A 22,203-nucleotide genomic window follows, 5' to 3' on the forward strand; every position below is an offset into this window, starting at 1 on the left:
TGCGGTGTGGCTGGTGCTCAGAGCTGCGCCCTCCCTGTCCAGTAGCTTATTCTGAGCCCAGCTCGAGCAGCTCTCCTTTGGGGTCACGGAGCCCGGCTCCCTGCCTGCTTAGCTGAAGGCACTAACGGCCTCGCCAGCCCATTTCTGTGTGACTTGTGGGACTTACCTGGGAGATGCTGACGGGTGGGGGATCATTGCTTCTTCCGGCCTCTCAGCTCGGCGTGGACTCTTCCAGGTGTCTGTCCGCAGGAAGTCCTGATAGAGGGTGGCGTCTGCCGAGGCCAGGACGCAGGACTTGACCCAGGAAGCTGCCCTTTCGAGGAAAGGCCCCCCCCAGCTCTGAAGAAACAGGGCGGCTTCTGCCAGCGCCCGACCCAGCATCTCAGCTGCCCTGGGCGCTAACGTAGGTGTCCTCTCCGGGAGTCACGTCACCCGAGAGGGTGGTTCCAACACCCCCCATAGGACAGACCCCGCTGCACACTCTGGCCGGCCACCGGAAGGTAGGCACAGATCCCCTACCTTTGCCAGCTGCCTCCAGGCACAATGCAGTGGGAGAGGCGGCCTGAGAGGAAGCAGGGGAAAGCTCACAACGCTGCAAAACACTGGAATTAGAGATGCACCAATTCCTTAACATCTCTCATAGGCGCTCCAGGCGCCAGAGGGTGAGCTGTGTCTCCCCAAAATGAAACTGGTGGCAACACCGGCTGACTGGTTTTGCTTTTGCAGAGCCCAGCTGCGGGTCTGCCCCAGACTTCCTTCTGCTGTTTAACTCGGGAGCTACAGAGAAACGACTCCGCCTTCCCACCCCGAGCAGCTTCAATGCGGTCGAGCAGCAGGTACCGTGACCGCCTAGCGCTCTCTGCTCAAAACCGCACTTCACTGGGCTGGGGTTTCCGAAAAGACCCAGAAAACGGGCTTAAGTAGAAGCATTATATGACTTTATTTTACACACGTCCACAGAGGCTGGCACAACATACAGGAACGGTTTCTAAAGCTTACAGCATTTGTCCACAGCACAGGGAACAAAGCTTAATGACGCACACATGTGAAGAGAGCACGCATCCCAAGAGTCGGGCTGCGTGTTCCCACGTGGGCCCTGACAGCTGCTGGGAGGTACACCTACTAGTAAGCACAGGGCTGGGACCTGCCCAGCATCCAACCTGCTAAGCTGCTGCCCGAGGGCTACAGAAGGGGCTCTGCCAGGGACCGGCTCGGGCACAGGCCCCTGTACCACAGTCAGATGGCATAGTCGAAAAAAAACCCACACAAACCAACTTGATTACAAAGGACCAAAAGCTGTTACCTTTCTCACTGTAAGTAAGCAATTACGATGTAATAAAATTTTACTCTTTACCAGACCTTAGGCTCCCATTTCTGGAGTGTAAGTACTGACTGCTGTTTGCCCCCAATGCCAGCATAACAAAAATTCGGTCCCCGTGGAAGATGCTGGATAACAGCTGAGCCAGCCAATGCAGCAGCATTAGCCTGGAATGTCGGAGGGACCTCTCGTATCCCGGGGAAGCAGTCGGAGGGAAAGGAGAGAGACAGAGACGGCCAGAAACATTAGGTCATCAGGTGGAGAAGCCCAAACAAATCACGTGTTCCACAAACGTACTCTTCGTGTAAACATTTAAAAACGATGTATTGGATGGCTTTTCCATTCCTACAGGCAACATCAGAACTGACACTCACTCTAACTTTTCTAGAAAAAGTTCAACCCGAACGGCAGGGTTGGTGTTTGAACTCGGACAGTATGAAAACGTAAGAAACATTTTTTAAGCCCCCCTTTCATCACACTTAGTAAAACCCAGACGGCCTCACGCGAAGGTTCCCACACGGCAGTTTAAAAAGCATCTGCCCAGCCCTTGGTTTTGGGGTTGTCACGATTGTTTAAAGGTTTATTGGAGGCTTCGCAGCTGGATACAAAATGAAGGCGTACAAAGTCGAAGCTGTAAAAACCATTTCAAAATATAAACTCTTTTTTTTTTGGGGGGGGGGGGGACTATATTGTATCAGAGGCTGCCCACATGAATACCTTTGGTATAAAACAGTAACGTTTCCCTTAAAAAGTGGACAAAGCCACTCACTACCTTACACACATTCCTCTCACCTTGTCACTACTCTACCTAGTCTAGTCTCAACCACCGACACTAGTCACATCTCGCTTCTGTCCCCGACAGGCGCAGAGGAGGCTGGGAGGTAGGTACCGAGAACGCCCTTCCCACACGAGCACCGCTGAGTGCCCCACACGCGCACACCCTCACACACGTCCCTGAACACCGTGAACACTAACCGCCCCAAACGGTCTGCACATCTCCCTGACAGCCACTCCGTACATGTCAAAACCAGAGGCAGAGACACCCAGGGGTCTCCGGTGATGGCTACGCTGACAGCAGGCAGGCTGCCCCGAGGCTGCTGGTGAGTGGTGGTCCCGCAGGGATGCCAGGCTGGGGCCACACTGAGCTTCTAAGCAAAGGGCAGGGCACCTACTGCGGCAGCAAGCCCAGCTTTAAGGGGGAAGGAACAGGACGAGCTCTCACCACCAGCGCAGCTCTGCCCGAGCCAAGGTGGCAAGAGGCTTGCCCCCTAACCAGATCAGGCATCCGGAGCTACACAAAGCACACCAGGCCCCGCCTCCACTGCCACACGCCGCCATTATTTACCAACACGCTCTGGGCAAGAAGTCCTGCTGCGAAGCCACGTCTGGAAGGCGTGTTTGGCGGAGTGTGGCGGGCGGGAGGATGAGGAAGGGTGGAGCCTGGAGACACCCCGGGTGGCCACCAGCTGCAGGACCCCTCAGAGCTGTCACACTGAACCCCAAAGACAACGCCCGCCATCCAAGAAGCTCCAGCAGGCAGTCAACATCCACAAAAATAAATACTGCAAACGACAGTCCTCACGTACGCCTCACACACATCCATACTTTTCCTCTGAGAACCCGGACCCTTCCAGGTTCTCAGAAGCAGAGCCCTTGGACACAGCTTGTCAACAACACGGGAGCGTTCACCTGGTACAAATCAATCCACCTTGTCGAGAAATATCAAAATAATCTGGCTTGTTACAAAAGTCTCTCCAGACTCCAGGGGGGGTGGAGGTGCCTGGAGCCTGCAGGGGTCAGTGTGGAGCGGGGGAGGAGGAGAGCTGGTCCGCTTGCCTGCTCACTGGTGGAGGTGGGCGCGGTCGTCCGGCCGCTTGATGTGGATCCGCCGCACGCGCTCGATCCGCTCCCGCTCCCGCTCCTCGTCTTCGTCCAGGTGGTGGGAGCGCCCCGCGGCCCCGCCTGTGGCCTCCAGGAGCGCATTGTCAGGTCCACGGCCGTCCTGGGCCTCGTACAGCAAAATATTCAGCGTCTCCTCATAAATCCGGGCCTCCGGGAACTCCACCTGCGCCCCCACGAAACACAGGGCAGGTGAGCGGGCACCGCACACGGCCTACCATCACACCCAGTACTTGCGGGCTAATCAGTCCCCGGGATTCCATGTAAGCCCGAGGAGAGCAAGGGAACAGAAGCTCTAACGGGCACAGGCTGTGACGGCTCCCACAGCAGGCATTAGCTTTACAGAATGCCGCAGAGACAGAAAAGGGAGATACGTATGCTGGTTTGGGGCAGATATAAAAATAGACCCTCAGAGTCCAGATCAGCGAGGGGGTCATGTGCTCGGAAGGAAGTCAACAGGGTAGGAGCTAAGGATGCTGAGCAGGCCCCGGGAGGGTGGAGGGCTGCTCTAGGTGAGCGGGTCAGAGGACGACAGACAGATGGCAGAGAACAGACAGAAAGTCAAGATCTTGAAGGCAGCCCTGTTCCTCTGATGACCAGGACGGGATGGGGCTGTGCTGGTGGGAAGCGTGTTGAGGGAGGACCAGGAAGAGCACGGGGGGCGTCAGATCAGTGAGGCAGGAGGCAGCTGGCAGCAGGCAGCGGGCAGCACACGGGTAGCGGGATATACCCGAGCCAACACTTAGGGCAAAGGACCTCAGATGCAGCGAGGCTGCCTCTGCACGCCGGTGGCACAAGAGGAGCGCCATTTGGATTCTCTAAGACCCGCACCTGTGCCTCAGCTGGGCCCGAAGGACCATGAAAGCTGCGCAAGGACACACGCCAGGCTGGCCACCCAGAACCGCCTGCGCCACGCCCTCACCTTGGTCTGCTTCTTCTCGGTGGCGTAGACGATGGAGGTGCAGCAGACCTCGGCGATCTTCCGGCCCTGCCCATAGAAGGACCAGCAGCAGATTTCGTCCCCGATCACGTCCTTTATGAACAGGACCCTTCCGTTGAAGCGCAGAGAGAGCTTATCGAAGAGTTCAATGTTCTTCAGCATATTGTCGTCAGAATTGCTGCGAAAGGGCATTGGGTAAGGAGACCGCCAGCTGGGGATAACCGCTGCCGCCGCCGCTGGCAGAGTGTCCCATGCGAGGCCCATAGTCCCCGCTACCCCGTTTCAGCCTCACCACAACCCACGAGAAAGGCACCACGCTCCCCGCTGCTCAGAGAAGGAAAGAGAGGGCCTGAGAAATGAGGGCATTACTTGAGGTCAAAAACGAATGAATGGCAGAGCCAAGGCCTCAAAAAAGGTAGCTCTAGCCGCTCAGCCTGAGCTCCTAGCCAGTGTGCAGGGGCGGCTATGCTGCGTGTGCCACCGCCAGAGGAGCAGCTGAGAGCACGGGCCTGCGGGTGCGGGTGCTGGCACCGGGTGGGACATGGAGGACAGCTCAGCAGGCACAGCGGCGGCAGGGCGGAACTGCCAGGGCGACGCTCTATCCTGGTCAGATGATGGGTCTTGAGTGACTGCATCAGGTCCCTCGGGTTCCTGATTTAGAGTCACAAGTTCCCAAGAGCCACCAGGCATTCTAGAAGCCTGGAGAGGGTGCTGATGGGGAACTGAGTGACGGCTAATGGCTACCAGGTTGCTTTTGGAGGTGATGAAAATGTTCAAAAATTAGGGGAGGGCTGCACAACCTGTGAATACACTAAACCACTGAATTACATACTTTAAGAGGGTGCATTTATGGTGCACGTGAATTTTATCTCCTCTCCACCATCCCCCTTTCTTGCCATCTCCCCATCTGGCTCCCTCAGCCAAAGGGAACAAGCGGAGCTGGGCCCGCAGGTGTGAGCGGAGGCTTTCCCAGTGGGCACCGGAATACAGATGTCTTTCTGGCTGGCGCCTTACCTGGTATATGAGTATTTGTTGTTACTTCTGTTGTAGAGTAACTTCACAGCTGGCTGTGGGTTGATTTAAAAAAGGAAGAAGAGGGTTACTTGGAGTGCAGACGCCATAAATCTCTGGCTTCCTGTAGGGCTGGCCCTGCCACCAGGCCGAAGAGGCAGAAGCACAGCCTGCTGGCCAGGCCAGGCCGGGCCGGGCCCGAGGAGACTGTACGCCCCAATAGCAGGGAACACAGGAGGAGCCACGGGTTCCCATTCTGAACCCCTTCTCGGGTCTTCCTCGGGCAGTGGCACAAGTTCTCATCTCAAAACGTGTTCGGAACCTCTCTCATCTCTGATAGCAAGAAGAATGTCACGGGGCGCCTCCCACATACCTTATTTGAAGTCGCTATAAGTTTCTGTTCTTCTTTGGATGAGGTGATAACAGGAACTTTGCAGAAAGGCTCGTAAGCATCTTTGTTCTGCTGGAACAAAATGTGCTTTCAGCCGAGGGGGCCTGCTCGCGGGGCTGGGTAAGCTGGCCCGCGGGCAAAGGCGGGCTCTGGCGAGGGCAGGCGGGCAGCCATGGTGGGGAGAGAGGAGGTGCTTACTACCAGTGAGTTAGGATGGGGGCACGGCCAGGAGTCGAGTTCTCCAATACACCTGCTATTTGGCTGCTGTTATACGCCAGGCGCTCAGTAAACAATAAGAACGATGGCTCATCCCACAGCCCGGGGAGCCACGCAAACATAAGCCCTGAACATGGAAGCTGAAACATGACTGCATCAAAGCTCCCCAAACCCACGGCAAGGACTCAGAAGAATAAAGAATAAAGAAAAGGACTCGTAAGAAAAAAAGATTGAGAGAAGTGAAGTCAGCAGGCAAAAGACATAAACAATCTGAGGCTGAAGAAGAGATTACGGATGCGTGATCAGCAGAGAGGGAGCTGGAACCTAAGTCAGCAGATGGGACAGGATCCTGGAGATTTTCAAGAACAGCTCTGAAGGTGGGGGCACAGGGCACAGGGGAGGCTCGCCCGCCAGGTGCCAGAGCCCCTTCCCCAGCCTGGCAGAGAAGGCCCGTGTTCCTGGAGTGGTGTGTACAGGACTGAGCTGCTATTCTGGAACAGAGGGAGTAAGTGAATGGTTTACACACTGAATGGTAAGCCACCCCCACCCCACCAGCTCCTTCCCTTCCTCAGATCCCAGACGGCAGCCCGTCGGGCTTATTCCCTCCTCTTGGCAAGAGGAGGATTCCTCCACCAGGAGCTGACCTGCCCAAGAAGAGGCTGGCAGATCTGACACGGGGTTCCCGCTGGGAAAGCCAGCCCATCTTTCACCACTGAAGCCCACTGGACAACAAGGACCACTCACAGTCGTATGGCTTGCTTTTCAGAGCCTTCCTCTTAAATTTCAACAGGCCAAGGATCATCAGATTGTAAGGGCAAAGCCTCTCAAACATGAGAGCAAACAGAAAAAGAGAAGGAGTCAGATGATGAAGGCGGCAGAAAGAAAACCTCCAATACCAGCATCATCAGACAGACGAGAGCAGATTTTCCATCCTATGAAACAAGATCAGCCTGCTACATGAACAAGAGCAACGGAGAACAAGAAAAGGCTCTTTGGAAGTTAGCAATGTGACAGCTGAAAACATTCGATGAAAGGGTTGAAAAGATGAAACTGAAAAACTAAAACCAAACCCCTGAGAAAGTGGAACGGGAAGATAAGCGTAATAGAAACTGGGCCGAGGTCAGTCTTGGAAGTTTAACCTCAGACCAATGGAAACCACAGAAAGGAACCCAAAGGGCAGGTCTCCACAGCAAAGACGAATCGGACGCACCGCTGCGTCTGCACCTGCCGACAGGCGAGAGGACGCCACACCACGGAGACGGAAAGGAGCCAGGAAGCAGTCAGGGTGCCTAACAGTACAGAGAAGCCCGTGGGTCGCTCTGACCCAAGGGGAGAGGCTCCAGGCTGACTCACTAGCTCGCACAGCGGGCAGGGAGGCAGGAAGTACCCCGTTTTGCAGAGCCCCGCCCCCTGATGGGAAGGAAGGGTGATGCCTACTTGCAGGGCTGCCTGGCACTCTTCCACCAGGCCCTGGACCAGGTAGTACTTGGCTTCTGCCAGCAGCTCCTCGATCTCCCGGCGGCTCTCCGGCAAGGGCACGGCCCCGTCGCGAAGGTAGTTGAGTATCGTACCAAAGTGCTTCCCACAGCGGTCAATGAGGATCCAGCCTGCAGCGAGAGGAGGGGGAAGGGACGGGCTCATGGCACGGGCACTCCTCTCTGGGGAGGGCCTGAGGAGAACGGGGTGTCTCCTGGCTTCTCCTGCATCCCAGGAGAGGAGGACCACAGAGAGAGCCACCAGCAAGCGGCTGACCAGGCCCCGACCAGAGCACAGTCACAGCCTCCAGACCCTGCTGGCGGGGAACCACCACACGGGACTCGTCTGGTCTCAGGCTCTTAGATACCAGGGTCCCTGAGGCCTAAAAGCATGTTTCTTTAAATTCCCTCAAAACCCCTTACACAAGAACATCCCCAGAGGGGCCTAGATGCCACACTTGGATAAAAATGTGTCCACATGACCCCAACAACAGGAAAGGCCCCTAGAGTAAAAATATCTACTCCTCTTTAAAAAAAAAACCACACACACACACATGTTTTGTTGTTTGTTTGTTTTTTTTAGAGAGAGAGAAAGGGAAAGAGAGGAAAATCAATGAGAGAGGAACATCATTGATTGGCTGCCTCCTGCACACCCCCTACTGGGGAATCGAGCCCACAAGCCAGGCAAGTGCCCTGACTAGGAACGGAACCTGCAGACTTCTTGGTTCCTGGGTCGACACTCAACTGTTGAGCCACACTGGGCAGGCTCTACTCCCTCTTTTTACCAGCCTTTTTCTATGAGATATTTTTCCATATCAAATATGGACCGATCCCTGCTGCCCAGATCCAGGACAGTGAAAAATTCTTAGTGGTAAGGTGGGGATAGGGAACCTGATTCTGCCAAGGGCTATTTGGATATTTATAGCATCGTTTGCGGGCCATACAAAATTATCAACTTAAAAATTAGGCTGCTAGATTTGGTCAAACATTGAATTAACTCACCCTAACGCCTTGGCAGGGACAGACCAAATGGTTTCTCGGGTCTTACATGGCCCGCCGGCCGGACGTTCCCCACCCCTGGGCCAGGCCAGAGAGACAAGCCCTTCCACTCCTCAGTGCCCGCTGCAGCCTCAGCACTGGCCTGCTATTCCTCCCCTAGAGATGGGATGGGTTTGCCAAATTACTCTGCTGAAATGCAAATATCCTTAGGAGTGGAATTTGGAGGAGGAAACAGGACTGGAACAGGGACCGTGTGTGTCTGGTAGAAAATGTGAAACACTAGAAAGAAGCCAGACAGTCTGGCCTTCCCAGCCAGCAGGGCAGCCTCAGGCAAGGCCTTCCCCGGTCTCCGGTCCCAGGTTACAGGTGAGACACACCAAAGCATGAGGCAGCTGGAAGGTTTAACAGAAACCAGTAAACTTATGCTCACAGCTCAGGAGAAGGGGCCCACATTTCCACTCCTGACACTGCTGTGCCCTGCCCCACGGCCTCCTCAGACCCCCAGGCCCTGAATCAGTGGCAGAGGCCAACAAAAGCCAAGAGCAGCAATGCACCTTTTTCATATCCAGGCACATATCTGCTCACCGCCCCGCCCCTGCGTCCCCCAGACCCAGCCCTGCCCAAAGCCCTGCCCTGGTTTCCGCAGACCAGGAGGGAATCTTCGCAACCATCACCAGGACAGTGGGTAAGAAAGCCATCCCTGTGCTCTCCTCCTGCGATTCCTCAGCCCTCACTTCCTGGGCCTTTGGTCTCATCTCATCTCTCTAGAACCTTCCACTGGTATTTCCAACAGCCGTGGTTTCCTTCCTAAGTGGAAAGAACATGGCAGACACAAGGCAAATGTGCGGCTGGAGTTTAACGCTGGCTTCCAGGAAGAGCGGGATATCCGTGACCTTGACTGTCTGCTGGACATGACCCCATTCTACAATGGAGACACCAAGTTTACACTTAGTATCTGTTACGGAGCTCGGGTGCTTGAGGGGGGCTGGGGCAGGCAGGACAAATGGGTGCAGGTGGGCTGCGCTGCTGGCTGACCAGAGAGCAGTGCGCTGCCCCGTAGGGTGTTGGGGGGGGGGGCGCTCTCCTAGCTCCAGCTCAGAATGCCAGGCAGAAAGGTGGGTCCAGGGCTGCGTGAGCCTCCGATGTTTGAAGCAAAGCCCAAAATGCAGATTTTTGTGAAATCTGATTTTAAAGAATGGTAAGCTGGTTTGTTAAAAGCCTGTCACGAATGCACTGTGGGGCCCCCGAAGCACCTCTGTGCTACCCTGGAGCCAGTGTTTTCCTTCCAACAAGCTGACCAGGTGGGAAAGACAGTGTTATCTTCCCCTGAACCCAGAGGCTCAGGGGTTCAGTGACACCCCCAAATCGGGGAGACAGAAATAGACAACAAAGCAGCAGCAGCTCAGGAAAATTACTTTCAGGGGAACCAAGAGGGCCAGTGAGGGTGAGACCAGTAGAACCTCAGTCTTTGAGAGAAATGGCAACCCTCTCAGCCCAGCTGCTCCGGGAAGAAAACGTCCCATTCAGTCTTTGACACACGGACATCTCAGCGCCTGGAAAGCGCGAGGGCCCTTAAGATCAATCAAGTGATTTCAATTACGTGGGCTGTCGCAGTTTCCATAAACGAGCAGGCGGGCCGTCACACTGGGCTCCAGCTCAAGAATGCAGCCAGGAAATGCTTGTGGGGAAGGAATCATACTTTGGACAAATAAGGGCAAAGGAGCCAGGCACATTCCCCATGAGGTTTCAATTAGCATTCTGGATTTGAAGTATTTTAGTTGCTTTCAAAGCAGGGCCCTGTCCCTCTGAAACAGCCTCGCGCGTAGAGAAGCAAAAGTCAAGCTCGCAGGGCGTCTTTCCTGCGGCCACAGAGCCCAGGGCCGGGGGGCGGGGGAGAGCCTGCACAGGGAGCCGGGGCCCAGCGGGCCCGTGGACAAGGCTGGAGAGGCGGATGGGGAGAGGCTCTGGGACATGTGACACGCAACACAGCACAGGGGTTAGAGCGTGGGCCCGTGCTGGAAACCCAGGTCTGCGTGCTTGCTGGGTGACGTTAGTGTTCCACTCGACCTCTCTGCCCAGCAGTTTCCTCTCCTAAAAATGGTGCCTCCCACGGCTGGCATAAAGGTACGATGAAGGAACGTACGGGGAACACACAGCACAGAGCTGAGTCTATTGGCAGCACTCAGGTTAGGTCCCGGACAATGAGCCCTTTGCGCATTTCATCACCGCTGCCTGAGAACCAAGCAGCATCCACAGGCAGCACGGTCCACCCCCAGGAGGGAGTCTGTGTGCCTTTCAGGTACCTGGGAGGCAGGCCCTCCTTCTCCCATCCCCCCAGCATCCCATGTACTTCCTCTCCTTTTCCTCCCCCACTTCCCACAGGGAGCTTTCTGGGACCTAACTTGCCTGATCATAAGTCACCTGAGGGACTTGTTACAAATTCAGATTCTAGGAAGCTGCCTCGTTCTGAATCAGAATCTCTGGGGCAGGATTTCTAAGCCTCAGCACTACTGACATTTGGGGTTGGATAACTGTTATGGAGGGACTGTCCTGCATATTATAGGGTCCTCCCCAACATCCCTGGGCCCTATCCACTAGATGCCAGTAGCACTCTCACCCCCAAATTGTCACAACCAGAAATATCTCTGGACAAATGTCCCTGAGGGATCCAAATCATTCCTGGTTGAATACCATGAAGTAGATAGGTAAGCAAAATGGAAAAAACAAAAAACCCATGCAAAAACGGAGGTACCAAAACAAACCATTTAAAAACCTATAAAACTCAGATTTATGTTGTTTATATTTGCATAAAATAAAGCCATAAAGGAATAAAATCCAGAATGCATTCTTCTTTCTACATAGCAAAAAGGAAAATGGGAAAATGTGTAAGATGCAATCAGGCAGCCATTCGACGAAACACAAACATAAAAAGATGCTTAACCCACTAGAAATTAGGGAAGGTTAACTAAAACAACAGAGTACCATATCATAGTCACCAAATTAGAAATAATTAAAAGTTTGACAATACCCAGTGCCGGCGAACATTCAGACCTCTGTGGAGTGTAAACTGACACAACTGTTAACATCAGATGGAGCTGAAGATGCTGCTGCCCCCAGTTCCACCCCTGGGAATGAACTCTAGGACAGAGCTCCCAGCCCTGTTTAAGACCTTAATGCTGCAGCCCCAGAGGCAGCTGGTAGGGCCTGGAGGGGTCAGAGCCCCCTCATTTACCAAAGTAAAATAAGATTTTCTGGGTGTGCCATGATGTGGAAAAGCTGGGGAGCACTGGCCTAGAGAAACTCACACATGCCAGGGAGAGTGTTCAGAATGATAATGTTTCTAACAGTGGGCACTAGAAACAATCTAAATAACCATCAGCAGAATGTGAGTTGAAGAAGGACAGAAGGGACTGACACAAAATATTCAAAGTGATGAAAAGCAAGGACCTACAATCAAGACTACTCTATCCAGCAAGGCTATTATTTAAAGCTAGCGGCCCAGTGCAGAAATTCATGCACAGGTGGGGTTCAGCTGGCCTGCCCCAATTGGGATCCATAGGGCTGGGCTGGCTGCAGGTAGTTGCTCGCCAGCCCCATCTCCTGGTCAAACTGCCGGTTGAACTCCCAGTCGAACTCCTGGTCAAGGGGGGGCAATTTGCATATTAGCCTTTTATTAAAGAGAATTGAAGGAGAAAAAAGAATTCCCCAGATAAGAAAAAAACTGAAGGAGTTCATCACCACCTAACCAAACTTACAGGAAATGTTAAAAGGGATTTAAGAAAAATACATAAATAGGAACATAAATATATACATCATAAAATGGCAATAAATATGCACCTATCAATAATCACCTTAAATGTAAATAGATTAAATGATCTAATCAAAAGACAGGGTAGCTAAATGGTTACAAAAACAAGACCCACATATATGCTATGTACAAGACACCCACTTCAGATCAAAAGATACACACACTCTGAAAGTACAGGGATGGAAAAGACATTTCATGCCAATGGAAACAAAGAAAGAAAGCTGAGACAGCAATTCTTATAACAGACAAAATAGCAACTTTAAAACAAAGGTTATAGTAAGAGACAAAGAAGCACACTGCATAAACAGGATCAATCCAACAAGAGGATATGGCCCTTGTAAACATTTGCACACCCAATGCAGGTGCACCTAAATATATAAAGTAAATATTGATGGACACAAAGGGAGAAATCAATAGTAACACAGTCATAGTGGGGCACTTTAACACCCCAATGACACCAATGGATAGACTTTTCAGACAGAAAATCAACACGGAAACAGAGGCCTTAAATGACACATTAGACTTCACCGATTTAATTGATATTTCCAGAGCATTTTACTCTAAAGCTGCAGAATATACATTCTTTTCAAGTGCACATGGAACATTTTCTAGAGACCATATGTTAGGCCACAAAACAAATCACAGTAAATTTAAGAAGACTGAAATCCTAGCAAGCATTTTCTCCGTCCATAATGGTATAAAAATAGAAAACCGAGTTCAAGAAAAGAACTGAAAATACACAAATATATGGAGGCTAAATAACATGTTACTAAACAAGGAATGGGTTAACAATGATATCAAGGAAGGAACCAAAAGGTACCTTGAGACAAATGAAAATGAAAACACAGCAACCCAAAAGCTGTGAAACACAGCAAAAGCAGTCCTAAAAGAAGAAATTCATAGCAATACAGACCTACCGCAAGAAATAAGAAAAATCTCAAAAAAAAACGATCTTGCCTTATACTTAAAGGAACTAGAAAAAGAACAACAAACAAAGCCACAGTGAGTGGAAGGAAGGAGATGAGATCAGAGGGGAAACAAACCACATAGAGTCTAGAAACAATACAAAAGATCAATGAAACCAAGACTTGGTTCTTTGAAAACATAAATAAGGTTAATAAATCTTTAATCAGACTCATCAAGAAAAGCAGACAGAGGACCCACATAAAATCAGAAATGAAAGAGAAGTAACAACTGACATCATAGAAATACAAAGAATTATAAGAAAATATCATGAACTATATTCCAACAAACTGGATAATCAGGAAGAAATGGATAAATTCCTAGAAACATACACTCTTCCAAGACTGAGTCTGAGAAAATCTGAGTAGACCAATTACAACCAATGAGATTCAATCAGAAATTAAAAAGCTCCCAACAGACGAGCCCTGGACTAGATGGCTCAGTAGCTTTTGAGAAAGCATTTCCCATGAGATGTGGAGCTCTCACTTTTCAAATTGTAACAACAGTACAGCACCCACCCCTTGAAGGGGTAAGGTGAGGCATAAATGAAACAACACCCATAAAATGCCACTTGGTGAGCTTTTCATGAGGGTCTGAAGGCTGCTGGAGGTTAGGGAAATGCAAACAGCTGAGGTTGGAGTGTCAGAGGCAGCAATGTTTCCGGGAGATGCTGGGCTTCCCGGAAGCGAGGGCGAAGGACATCGGTAGCAGCTCGTTAGAAGCAGAGACAGGTCCCTGGGTACCACCCCCAGGCATCTCCCAGTTCCGGGACAGGTGAGCTCGAGGACTCTGTTTCTTTTTTTAAATATATATTTTATTGATTTTTTACAGAGAGGAAGGGAGAGAGATAGAGAGCTAGACACGTCGATGAGAGAGAAACATCGACCGGCTGCCTCTTGCACACCCCCTACCAGGGATGTGCCCGCAACCAAGGTACATGCCCTTAAGTGGAATCGAACCCGGGACCTTTCAGTCCGCAGACCGACACTCTATCACTGAGCCAAACCGGTTTCGGCAAGGGCTCTGTTTCTTTTGGGACAAGTGGTAGGCCACTGAGGTGAGGACTTCCCAGAAGACGGGGCTTCCTCTTTGCTTTGGAAGCACCTCGGGCTTTCCTGAGCCCCACGGGAGACTGGGTGGGGGAGACTGGGTGGGGGAGACTGGGTGGGGGAGACTGGGTGGGGGAGACTGGGGAGAGGAGACTGGGGAGGGGAGACTGGGTGGGGGAGACTGGGTGGGGGAGATTGGGTGGGGGAGACTGGGGAGGGGAGAATGGGGAGGGGAGATTGGGGTGGGGGAGACTGGGGTGGGGGAGACTGGGGAGGGGAGACTGGGTGGGGGAGACTGGGTAGAGGAGATGGGAGGGGAGACTGGGTGGGGGAGACTGGGGAGGGGAGACTGGGTGGGGGAGACTGGGTGGGGGAGACTGGGGAGGGGAGGAGACTGGGGAGGGGAGGAGACTGGGGAGGGGAGGAGACTGGGGAGGGGAGACTGGGTGGGGGAGACTGGGGAGGGGAGGAGACTGAGAAGGGGAGGAGACTGGGGAGGGGGGACTGGGGGGGGGGGACTGGGGAGGGGAGGAGACTGGGGAGGGGAGACTGGGGAGGGCGGAAGAAAAGCTACAACAATCCTGGGCTCTCCGATAAGGTCTGTTTCCTCCTGCAGCCCGGGTGCCATTGTCCCGATTTCCACAAATACTCTGGGCAATGCCGGGTGTGGCCCGGCGAGGGGACCCTCCCCCTCACACAAAGCTCGCTTTTATTTGGAGTAAGACACAGGCCGTTCTGGAAGGCCAAAGTTCACGGGAAGCCTGCAGCCTCGCCTTCTCCAGGGCACAGAGGGAAACACCCCAACCAGCGACAGCCCGCCCTCAGCCGCCTTAGGAGCACAGAACGCACCGTGCACACCCAGCCACGGACCCCATCCCACCCACCGAGTCACAACTCACCGCCCTCTCGGGAGCCACTGCCCCTGGGAAGGCAGGGGCATCGGCACAGAGGCGGCCTCAGACACAGGTGAGCTGGCCCAGCCAGGCTGTGGTCTGGCCAGTCTCAAGCAATCTCAGGCCACAGAATGTAGGATGGGGCCATTTTAAACCACATGGGACCTGCTCCCTACACCCAGCCAGGTAAGGGCGACCCCTTTTGTCAGGCGCTCTTTGACCTTCCAGCTAGGCAGGAAGTAGTTATGGTAAGATGACTTTAAATAGTTTTTAGCCTTTTACTAACATGATTTTCCACAAGAAAGAAAAAGGACTGAATGAACATACATATTCAATATACGTATTCATGGTGCCCATTTCACCAGCTGAGGGAAATGAGACCTCAACAGCTTAACCACCTTGATCAGGATCACCAGCTTCTAAACCGGGAGCTTCCGAACCACCTTGCTCAGGATCACCAGTGACTAAGTGGGGAGCCGTGCCTCAGCTCCGCTTTTCTAGGCTTCCCTCGAACTCATCTACGAACTTTGCCACGACCCCATCCTAGGAGGACAAGCGTCCAGAGGAAATGCTCACGACTCACACTGGAGCTTCTCCCTGAAATCAGAGACCCATCGCTACGAGAACAGGAAGGGAACCAACCAGGGCAGCTAAGTCCAGCCTCCATACAACAGAGCTGAGGCCTGGAGCGGGACTGGGAGTTTCTCAAAGTCACGCAGCAAATCGACAACCTCATGCAGCAAATCAACAAGTCGAGACGGTGAGTCCCTGTCCAGCTGACTCCTACTCATCTCCAGGTCTCAAGCTGAAATGCCACTTCCTCCGGAAAGCCCTCCTTGACCACCCCCCCCCCCAAACCCCAAATTAGGTGGTTCAGTCTCTGTTATTCCCCCTCAGGGGTCCCTGCACACCATGAAAACACTGAGCCCACCGTGCGATCTGCAACAGTGCACATTTCCTGGTGGCTTGCTGAGCTAGAACGCAGCCCTCGACCACACGCGCGTCCCCAGCGGGCGGCCTACCTTCACTGTCGGTGAGCACCTCCATCCGCCCGCTGAACATGGCCTTCAGCATGGTGTCCTGCTTGGTCAGCGTCTGCATGGTGGTGTAGTAGAGCGCGCCGCCCACGTTCAGCTTCACATACTTGGAGCTGGGGCTCGTGCCCTTGAAGGAAGTGGTGCGGGTAGCAGCCGCTGGCACCGCTGAGCTCACCACGCTTTCTCCTGACATCTCTTCCTGCGGGGGAGAAGACACAAGGTCACCGGGGTCACGGCACCAGGTCTGGTTTACCTCTGAAAGCCACTGGCCTCCAGATGTGTTTGGCTCAGTCCAGGTATACTCTGTGTTTAAAACAAACTCGACTGTCAATGCGGACAGCTCAGGAGTTCACAGAAAAATCTGGATTTCTGGCTTCTCTTAACATTAGAGGCCAACTTGGCCAGCAGGGCCACAGCTGGTGGGAGTTGGGGTACTGGCTTCCCCCTGGCAAGGGGCAGGTACTCCCCAATCTGCCCCCAAACTCCACCCAGATTGCCTCATACACGGGCCTCACCTGCTGACCGGTAGGGACAACTTTGCCACTAACTCTTGTGTTATGAGGACTTCCTTTCTACCCACTCAACACACACACTGGCTGCAGCCTGAGGCGCTGCCCAGTCTCTCTCCTTATTGCCGGGCACACCAGCCAGCCACCGGTGCCACTCTCAGCTGAATTACAGATGAAACGAGCTTTTATGAAGGTGAGTAGGATTCCCTACTACCACTCTTAATACTTCATATAGAAGAAAAAAAAAAAAAGGTGTTTCTGAGGATTAAACAGACATAAAAACTCTTGGAAGCAAGTCATTGCAAAATTATTAGAGACTTCCTGTACTAGCGCTGCCCCGAACAGCGCGATCTGATAACAGTCTCTGTAACAACACTGCCAGCTAAGAAATGAAGGCGGGGTCCAGATTTCAGCGGGCGCAGGAAAGGAGACTGGTACCTGGCACATGCGTACTCAAAGAAAACATTCCTTGCATTAACAGGGAGAATTCTATAGCCGGAGAAGATGCCTGAATATTTACTAAGTATGGGAAATGACGCCGAGGAAGTGGCCCCTGACAGCCAGGACCCGGCCTGACACCACTGTGGGCCTTGGTGCTCCCTACGAACACGAGCCATTCCTCAGCACACTGCCTCGGACAAGGCCACGGCGGATCGAGGACATACATGAGATCACTCCGTCGTGACTGCCTGAACACAGACACAAGACCATATTCCAAAACGCAAAAAACGATCAAACGACCCCTTATCCCGGCTAATATCCTGCTGCCTTTCTACCAACTAGAGTTTCAGCCCGAATGCCTTCTTCCCGCCTTCAAAATAGCAATGACAGAGGCCCAATCACAGCATCAGCCTTGCTTCCCGACAGCATCCGACAGGCAGCAAAGCCCCGCGCCTCTGGATCCTCCCCAAAACCCTTCAAGGCTCCCCAAATCCTCTGGGTGCCCCCGTTTTCCCTCCAGGCATCAAGGACCCAACTTCAACTGCAGGTGTGCTACTGGTGCTGCTGCCAGAAGGAACTGCCGACACAAAACTTCTACAAATGCCCTGACACTGAAAAAGAATTGTGTTTTAAATTCTTTATGCCTTCTATCTTTTTATTTATTTATTTATTTATTTATTTATTTTTTATCCTCACCTGAGGATATTTTCCCCATTGATTTCTAAAGAGAGTAGAAGGGAGAAGGGAGGGGGAAAGAAACATGAGAGAGAGAGAGAGACATCCATTGGCTGCCTCCCACAAGCATCCCTACCTGGGCTGGGGAAGCTGCATCAGAGGTAAGTGCCCTTCACCGGGAATCGAACCCTCGGCTCTTTGGTCCCTGGGCCAAAGCTCTAACCTCTAAGCCAAACAGGTCAGGCCTGCCTTTCTTTCACAGATCCCTCATGAGCTTATAATTTTTAAAACTCAAATGTTAATTTTTCATTGAAATAAGGAACTGATAGGTGGTAACCCGCCTTCAATCGGTCAGAGCAGAGGCAATGGCCGGTCCTTTCAGCCTGTCCCTCCAAAAGGGTGGCCTGGGCTCACCCCGGGGGAGGCTCAGGTCAGAGCTCGCAGAGAGAGAGAATGGCCTCTGGATACACAAGTGTTTCCTCAAGCGCCAGTTTCCACTTCACCCAGTACAAACGTCACAAGGCGGCCCCTTTTCAAAAGCTGGGGCTTGGCTCCCGGGGGGTCTGTGGCCTGATGCCCAACGTCAAAGGAAAGAGGCCGAGGCGGTGCCGACCCCTTCCTTCTAGCTCTCCTCTGCAGTCAGTCCTCAGAGACCAGAGTTACCACCAACCAACCCCCCCTCCCCGAAAAATCTATCATGGGAGGATAGATGTGGCTTATGGGAATAAGAGTTTCTAAAAACGTCGAAGACTCGGTAGTAGTGGAGGGGGGAGGGCTTACGGTTGTGGGTTTTTAACTGGGGGTGTGGGAGGTGTAAGGAAATTGTCCCACAATGAAAATACCTTTAAAGCACCCTCTTCCGATCTAAACTTGTACAAAAAAAAAATAACTAAGTTTTTGAGACACGGTTTAGCATTCAGTAAGGTGCTTACTATGAAACAGACAAAAAAGACATAAAGTCTACTTTATGTACTTTTGCTCTCCAATACCTTGTGAAAATAATCTGCATACAATAAAGCCAATTTTAAGTGTAATTGGATGAGTTTTGGTCAACAGCTGCATCGGTGTGCCCCCCCACCCCCCCCTCCAATCGAGAGAGAACATTGGTGGCTCCAGAACGGCCCTGCTCCTCCCTCCCAGAAGACACCGCCAGCGCACACAGCCACTCACAATCCAGGCGATGCCGGAGGGCAGCTGTGGCGATTTCCACTTTGTGAAGTCGGATACCACGACCCCATGGCTCAGTCACCTCCCGAAGTGAGTTGGTGACGGAGCCAGCGAAGGGCGTGGGCAAGTCCTGCCTGTCCCCGAGCCCAGGGCTCTGTCAGTGGCCATCCTTAGCACGTGGAGAGCTGTGACATATAGATCGAAAAAGGAGGGTCCCTTCTTTAGAAAACACCAACAGGCTCTGAAAAGATGAGAGGTGATGCGTGCCCGTGGCTTCGGTTTACAGGCAGACCTGCATGTAAGCCGCCAGCCTTGCGTTTACCAGCTGTGGGAGCCCGGGTGAGTCACTGAGTTTAGTCTGGTCTGTCAAATGGGGACAACAGCGGCGCCTGCCTGCCTCCCAGGGCTGCGAGGGACGCACAGAGCACTCAGCACCGTCCCTGGCTCAGAGCGAGCACTCAAACACCAAACACTCAAGCCACGGCTATTTGAGAACGCTCTCGCAGTCTCAAATTATCTTCTCTTCCGAAACTGGTTCCAGCTCTATTGACATCCGACTGAATTATAAGAGATAAAAGGCAGAAACCATCCCGATCTAGATCGAGACTCCAGAAAAGACAAAGAAAGCTCCAAGCCTACTCCTCCTCCTTCTCCTCCTCCTCCTCAAGTCAGTCACCTCAACAGGAGAGGCACTAGGAAGAAAGCCCGAGGCTGAGGACACAAGGCAGGAGACAATAAACCTCTCACAGCAAACCTCCCACAGAGCAGTCCCCAGTCATCCTGCTTTTTAACTAGCTTCAAAGGTTGGATTTCATTTTTTATGACGTTAGGGAGGTGGGACAGGAGAGAGCCAAGTTGGTTACAAGAAGCAGAGAGGTAATTGATACTGGTGGTATTGGTTACTGATTCCATTCAATCAGCAGAGGAGTTTATGCCAGTTAGATGGCTACGTCAAGGCTTCTCTCTCTTCCAGCTCCCCCGAGGATACTGTTGCTGATCCCAAACAGTAGCCCCGCACTTGGTTGCCCATCAGAATCCCCTGGGAACCTTACAATGATACCCATGCCTGGGTCCTACCCGTGAGAAACCTGACGTAAGTGGTCTGGAGTTGTGGCCTGGGCAGCAGACGTTTTTAAAAGTCCCCCAGGTGATTCCAATGTGCAGCCAGGATTGCAAACCACTGTTCTAAAAAGTCCGGTCTATCTTAATTAGGCCACAATTAACTTCACAGAGTAGCGTCCTGGCCTGGGTGAATTGCTGACCATACGTAAAAGTAAACCAAAGCATCATAAACAAAAACAAGCCCCTACTTCACAGCCTCGGAGTGTGCACAAACAGGAAGCAATTGCATGCATGCTGAACGGGGAAAACTGCTGACTTCAAAGGAGGCTCAGTCAAGTACAACAGGGAAAAAGGGCACCAAACCCTCACCTGCACATGTTTTCCTAAACTCTCTGTAGACCGGGAAATGTGTGTGGAGGTTTGATGGAGAGTTTGGTAAACCTGGTCTCATTATTTCCTAGTTCAGACAAGTGATTTAATCGAGCCTCAGTTTCCTAACTTGTAAAATGAAGTTAACACCTCCTTCCCCCCCTCTCCACGAATGAATAGTAAAATTCTTAATGACCCTCAAGCTTTCCTGAAGACCTGAGATCACAGCCCTGGCTGCACTAGAATCGCCTGGGAATGCTTCAACATTTCTCAAGCCCAGGCTTCACCCCAGAACCAGTAATCCAATTTGGGGAGGGGAAAGGAGGAGCGTGGCAGCTCAGAAACCAGAGTTTTTAAAAGCCCTTTAGGTGATTCTAATGTGGCCAGAGCTGAGAGCCACAAAGCTACCGTGTTTTAACCAGCTAGATCTGAGAGTCACCACACTGATGCTAATTATACAGAGTTCTCTGAACTGAGGGCATTTCTACAACTCAGAAAAGCCTGTGGTCCCATTTCAACCAAGCTAAATTCAATCAGCCACATAAGGGGGGCTTATTTTCCACCCCAACTCTACGGGACAGCTACTGCCGAATCACATCATCTTCCAGCGTCTAGCACACAAACTACTGGCCTATGTCTCTCAAGAGTCTAAGGAGGAACATGTCATCGATTCTACCTTTCAGGGGAGAAAATTAAGAATCAACTATGAAGGTCCCTCTGACTCCCACTCTCATGCCCAAATCAAAGAAAGCAGTGCTTTAATTCCCTGGAGGGCTTGTAAAATCAGATTGCTGGGCCCCACCCCAGACTGACTCCATAGTCTGTGGTAGGACTTGAAAAGGTGGCCATTTCTAACAGATTCCAGCTGGTGCTGCTCGTCTGGTTTAGTGCCTTCTTCCCCTCAGGTGGCCCTTATTTTACACGAAACGGAGCAGACCGCACTCAGATACACACGTTGACTCATCTTTGCTCGGCCGTGGCCTTGGGATCCATTCATCTTCCCCAAGGACTGCGCTTTCTAGAGAGTCAGGCAAACAAGCAAAAAGAGGGGCTGGGCTGACCTTTGCTATTCAGAGGGCAGACTCTCCAAGGAATCCAAGCACACAGACACTCCCCACAGCTGGGGGACTGCCTGTGAGGCATCCCCGACTCCTCAGGTGTGGCTACCTGGGGTCCCAGCGGAATTGATTGCAGAGGGACCCAGCCACAGGGCGCTGCCGCAGGCCCCTGGCACCCCTCCGCGTAGTTCCTGGCGCGGAACGCACACCCTCCCTCCCGCCCGCCTCCCTCTGTTTCTCTCCTCCATTCGACGGGGTGTGTATTCACACGCACTTGGAAGCCCTTGCCCACTCCCCCCGAAACCCAGAGACTCCTATTGCCACTCCCCCAAAACCAAAACTCTCCGTCCCAAGGAATCAATCCCACTTCGTCGTCTCAGAACTTACCCCTTCTCCCTTCACAACGCCCCAAACCCCAACCCTCCGCTCCAAATGTCCGTCTTCAAGGACATCTCTTTGTTCTCTTCACAATCACCAATTCCTCGCAAGCGCTCAAGACTCTGAGACATCCCCCTCCCACCCACCCACCCACATATCTACTCCCCGAGCCCAAAGGCCCTTCCCCGGATCTCCAAGAGCCAGGGGCCTCCCCAGGCCCCTCACCCCAGCACATTTCCCCCAATGTCCTTCCCGCACGCCCGGCCCGGCCTCGTCCCCATCCTACTCCCCGACTGCCACTTCCCGGTCGCGACAGCCCCTTTCTCCCTGACCCCCTCCTTCTGCCGGCCCTTCCCTCCTCTCCTCTGGCTCTGCCCGCTCCCCTCGGCCCCTCGGAAGTCCCAAGGCGGTGGGCACCGCCCTCCTTACCATGAAAAGTCGGAGGACGCCGGAGTCTCCAAGCCTGGACTGAAAGAGGCAGGAAACACCCAGCTCGCGTGAGCCAGGGGCGGAGGCGGGGCTGGGGGCGGGAACTTCCGCTGTCT

At 52.8% G+C, this 22,203-nt stretch overlaps 2 protein-coding genes across 3 annotated transcripts in view; one reads left to right on the forward strand and one right to left on the reverse strand.

The window, feature by feature from the left end:
* Positions 1–1,796, forward strand: part of MYO1H (myosin IH) — a 29,502-nt gene extending 27,706 nt beyond the window's left edge. Inside the window, exon 31 of the mRNA XM_084868166.1 lies at positions 236–1,796. Within this exon, the coding sequence (XP_084724292.1) occupies positions 236–259 (24 nt within the window). The 3' untranslated portion in view covers positions 260–1,796. The remainder of the gene's footprint in view (positions 1–235) is intronic.
* Positions 1,797–1,992: 196 nt separating this feature from the next.
* KCTD10 (potassium channel tetramerization domain containing 10) lies at positions 1,993–22,199 on the reverse strand. Of its 2 annotated transcripts, none has more exons than XM_084868212.1 (7): positions 22,088–22,199; positions 15,985–16,198; positions 7,213–7,382; positions 5,542–5,628; positions 5,172–5,224; positions 4,140–4,335; positions 1,993–3,383 (listed from the first exon to the last, which is right to left on the reverse strand). In XM_084868212.1, the coding sequence occupies exons 1-7, from the start codon at positions 22,088–22,090 to the stop codon at positions 3,159–3,161; spliced, it is 948 nt and encodes a 315-aa protein (XP_084724338.1). In that variant the 5' UTR covers positions 22,091–22,199; the 3' UTR covers positions 1,993–3,158. The 2 variants fall into 2 exon arrangements, with proteins under 2 accessions (XP_084724338.1, XP_084724337.1); XM_084868211.1 differs by having other exon boundaries at positions 5,542–5,631.
* Between the last annotated feature and the right edge of the window lie 4 nt (positions 22,200–22,203).

Source organism: Pipistrellus hanaki, assembly GCF_964339955.1.
Source record: "Pipistrellus hanaki genome assembly, chromosome: 19".
Classification (NCBI taxonomy): Eukaryota; Metazoa; Chordata; class Mammalia; order Chiroptera; family Vespertilionidae; genus Pipistrellus; species Pipistrellus hanaki.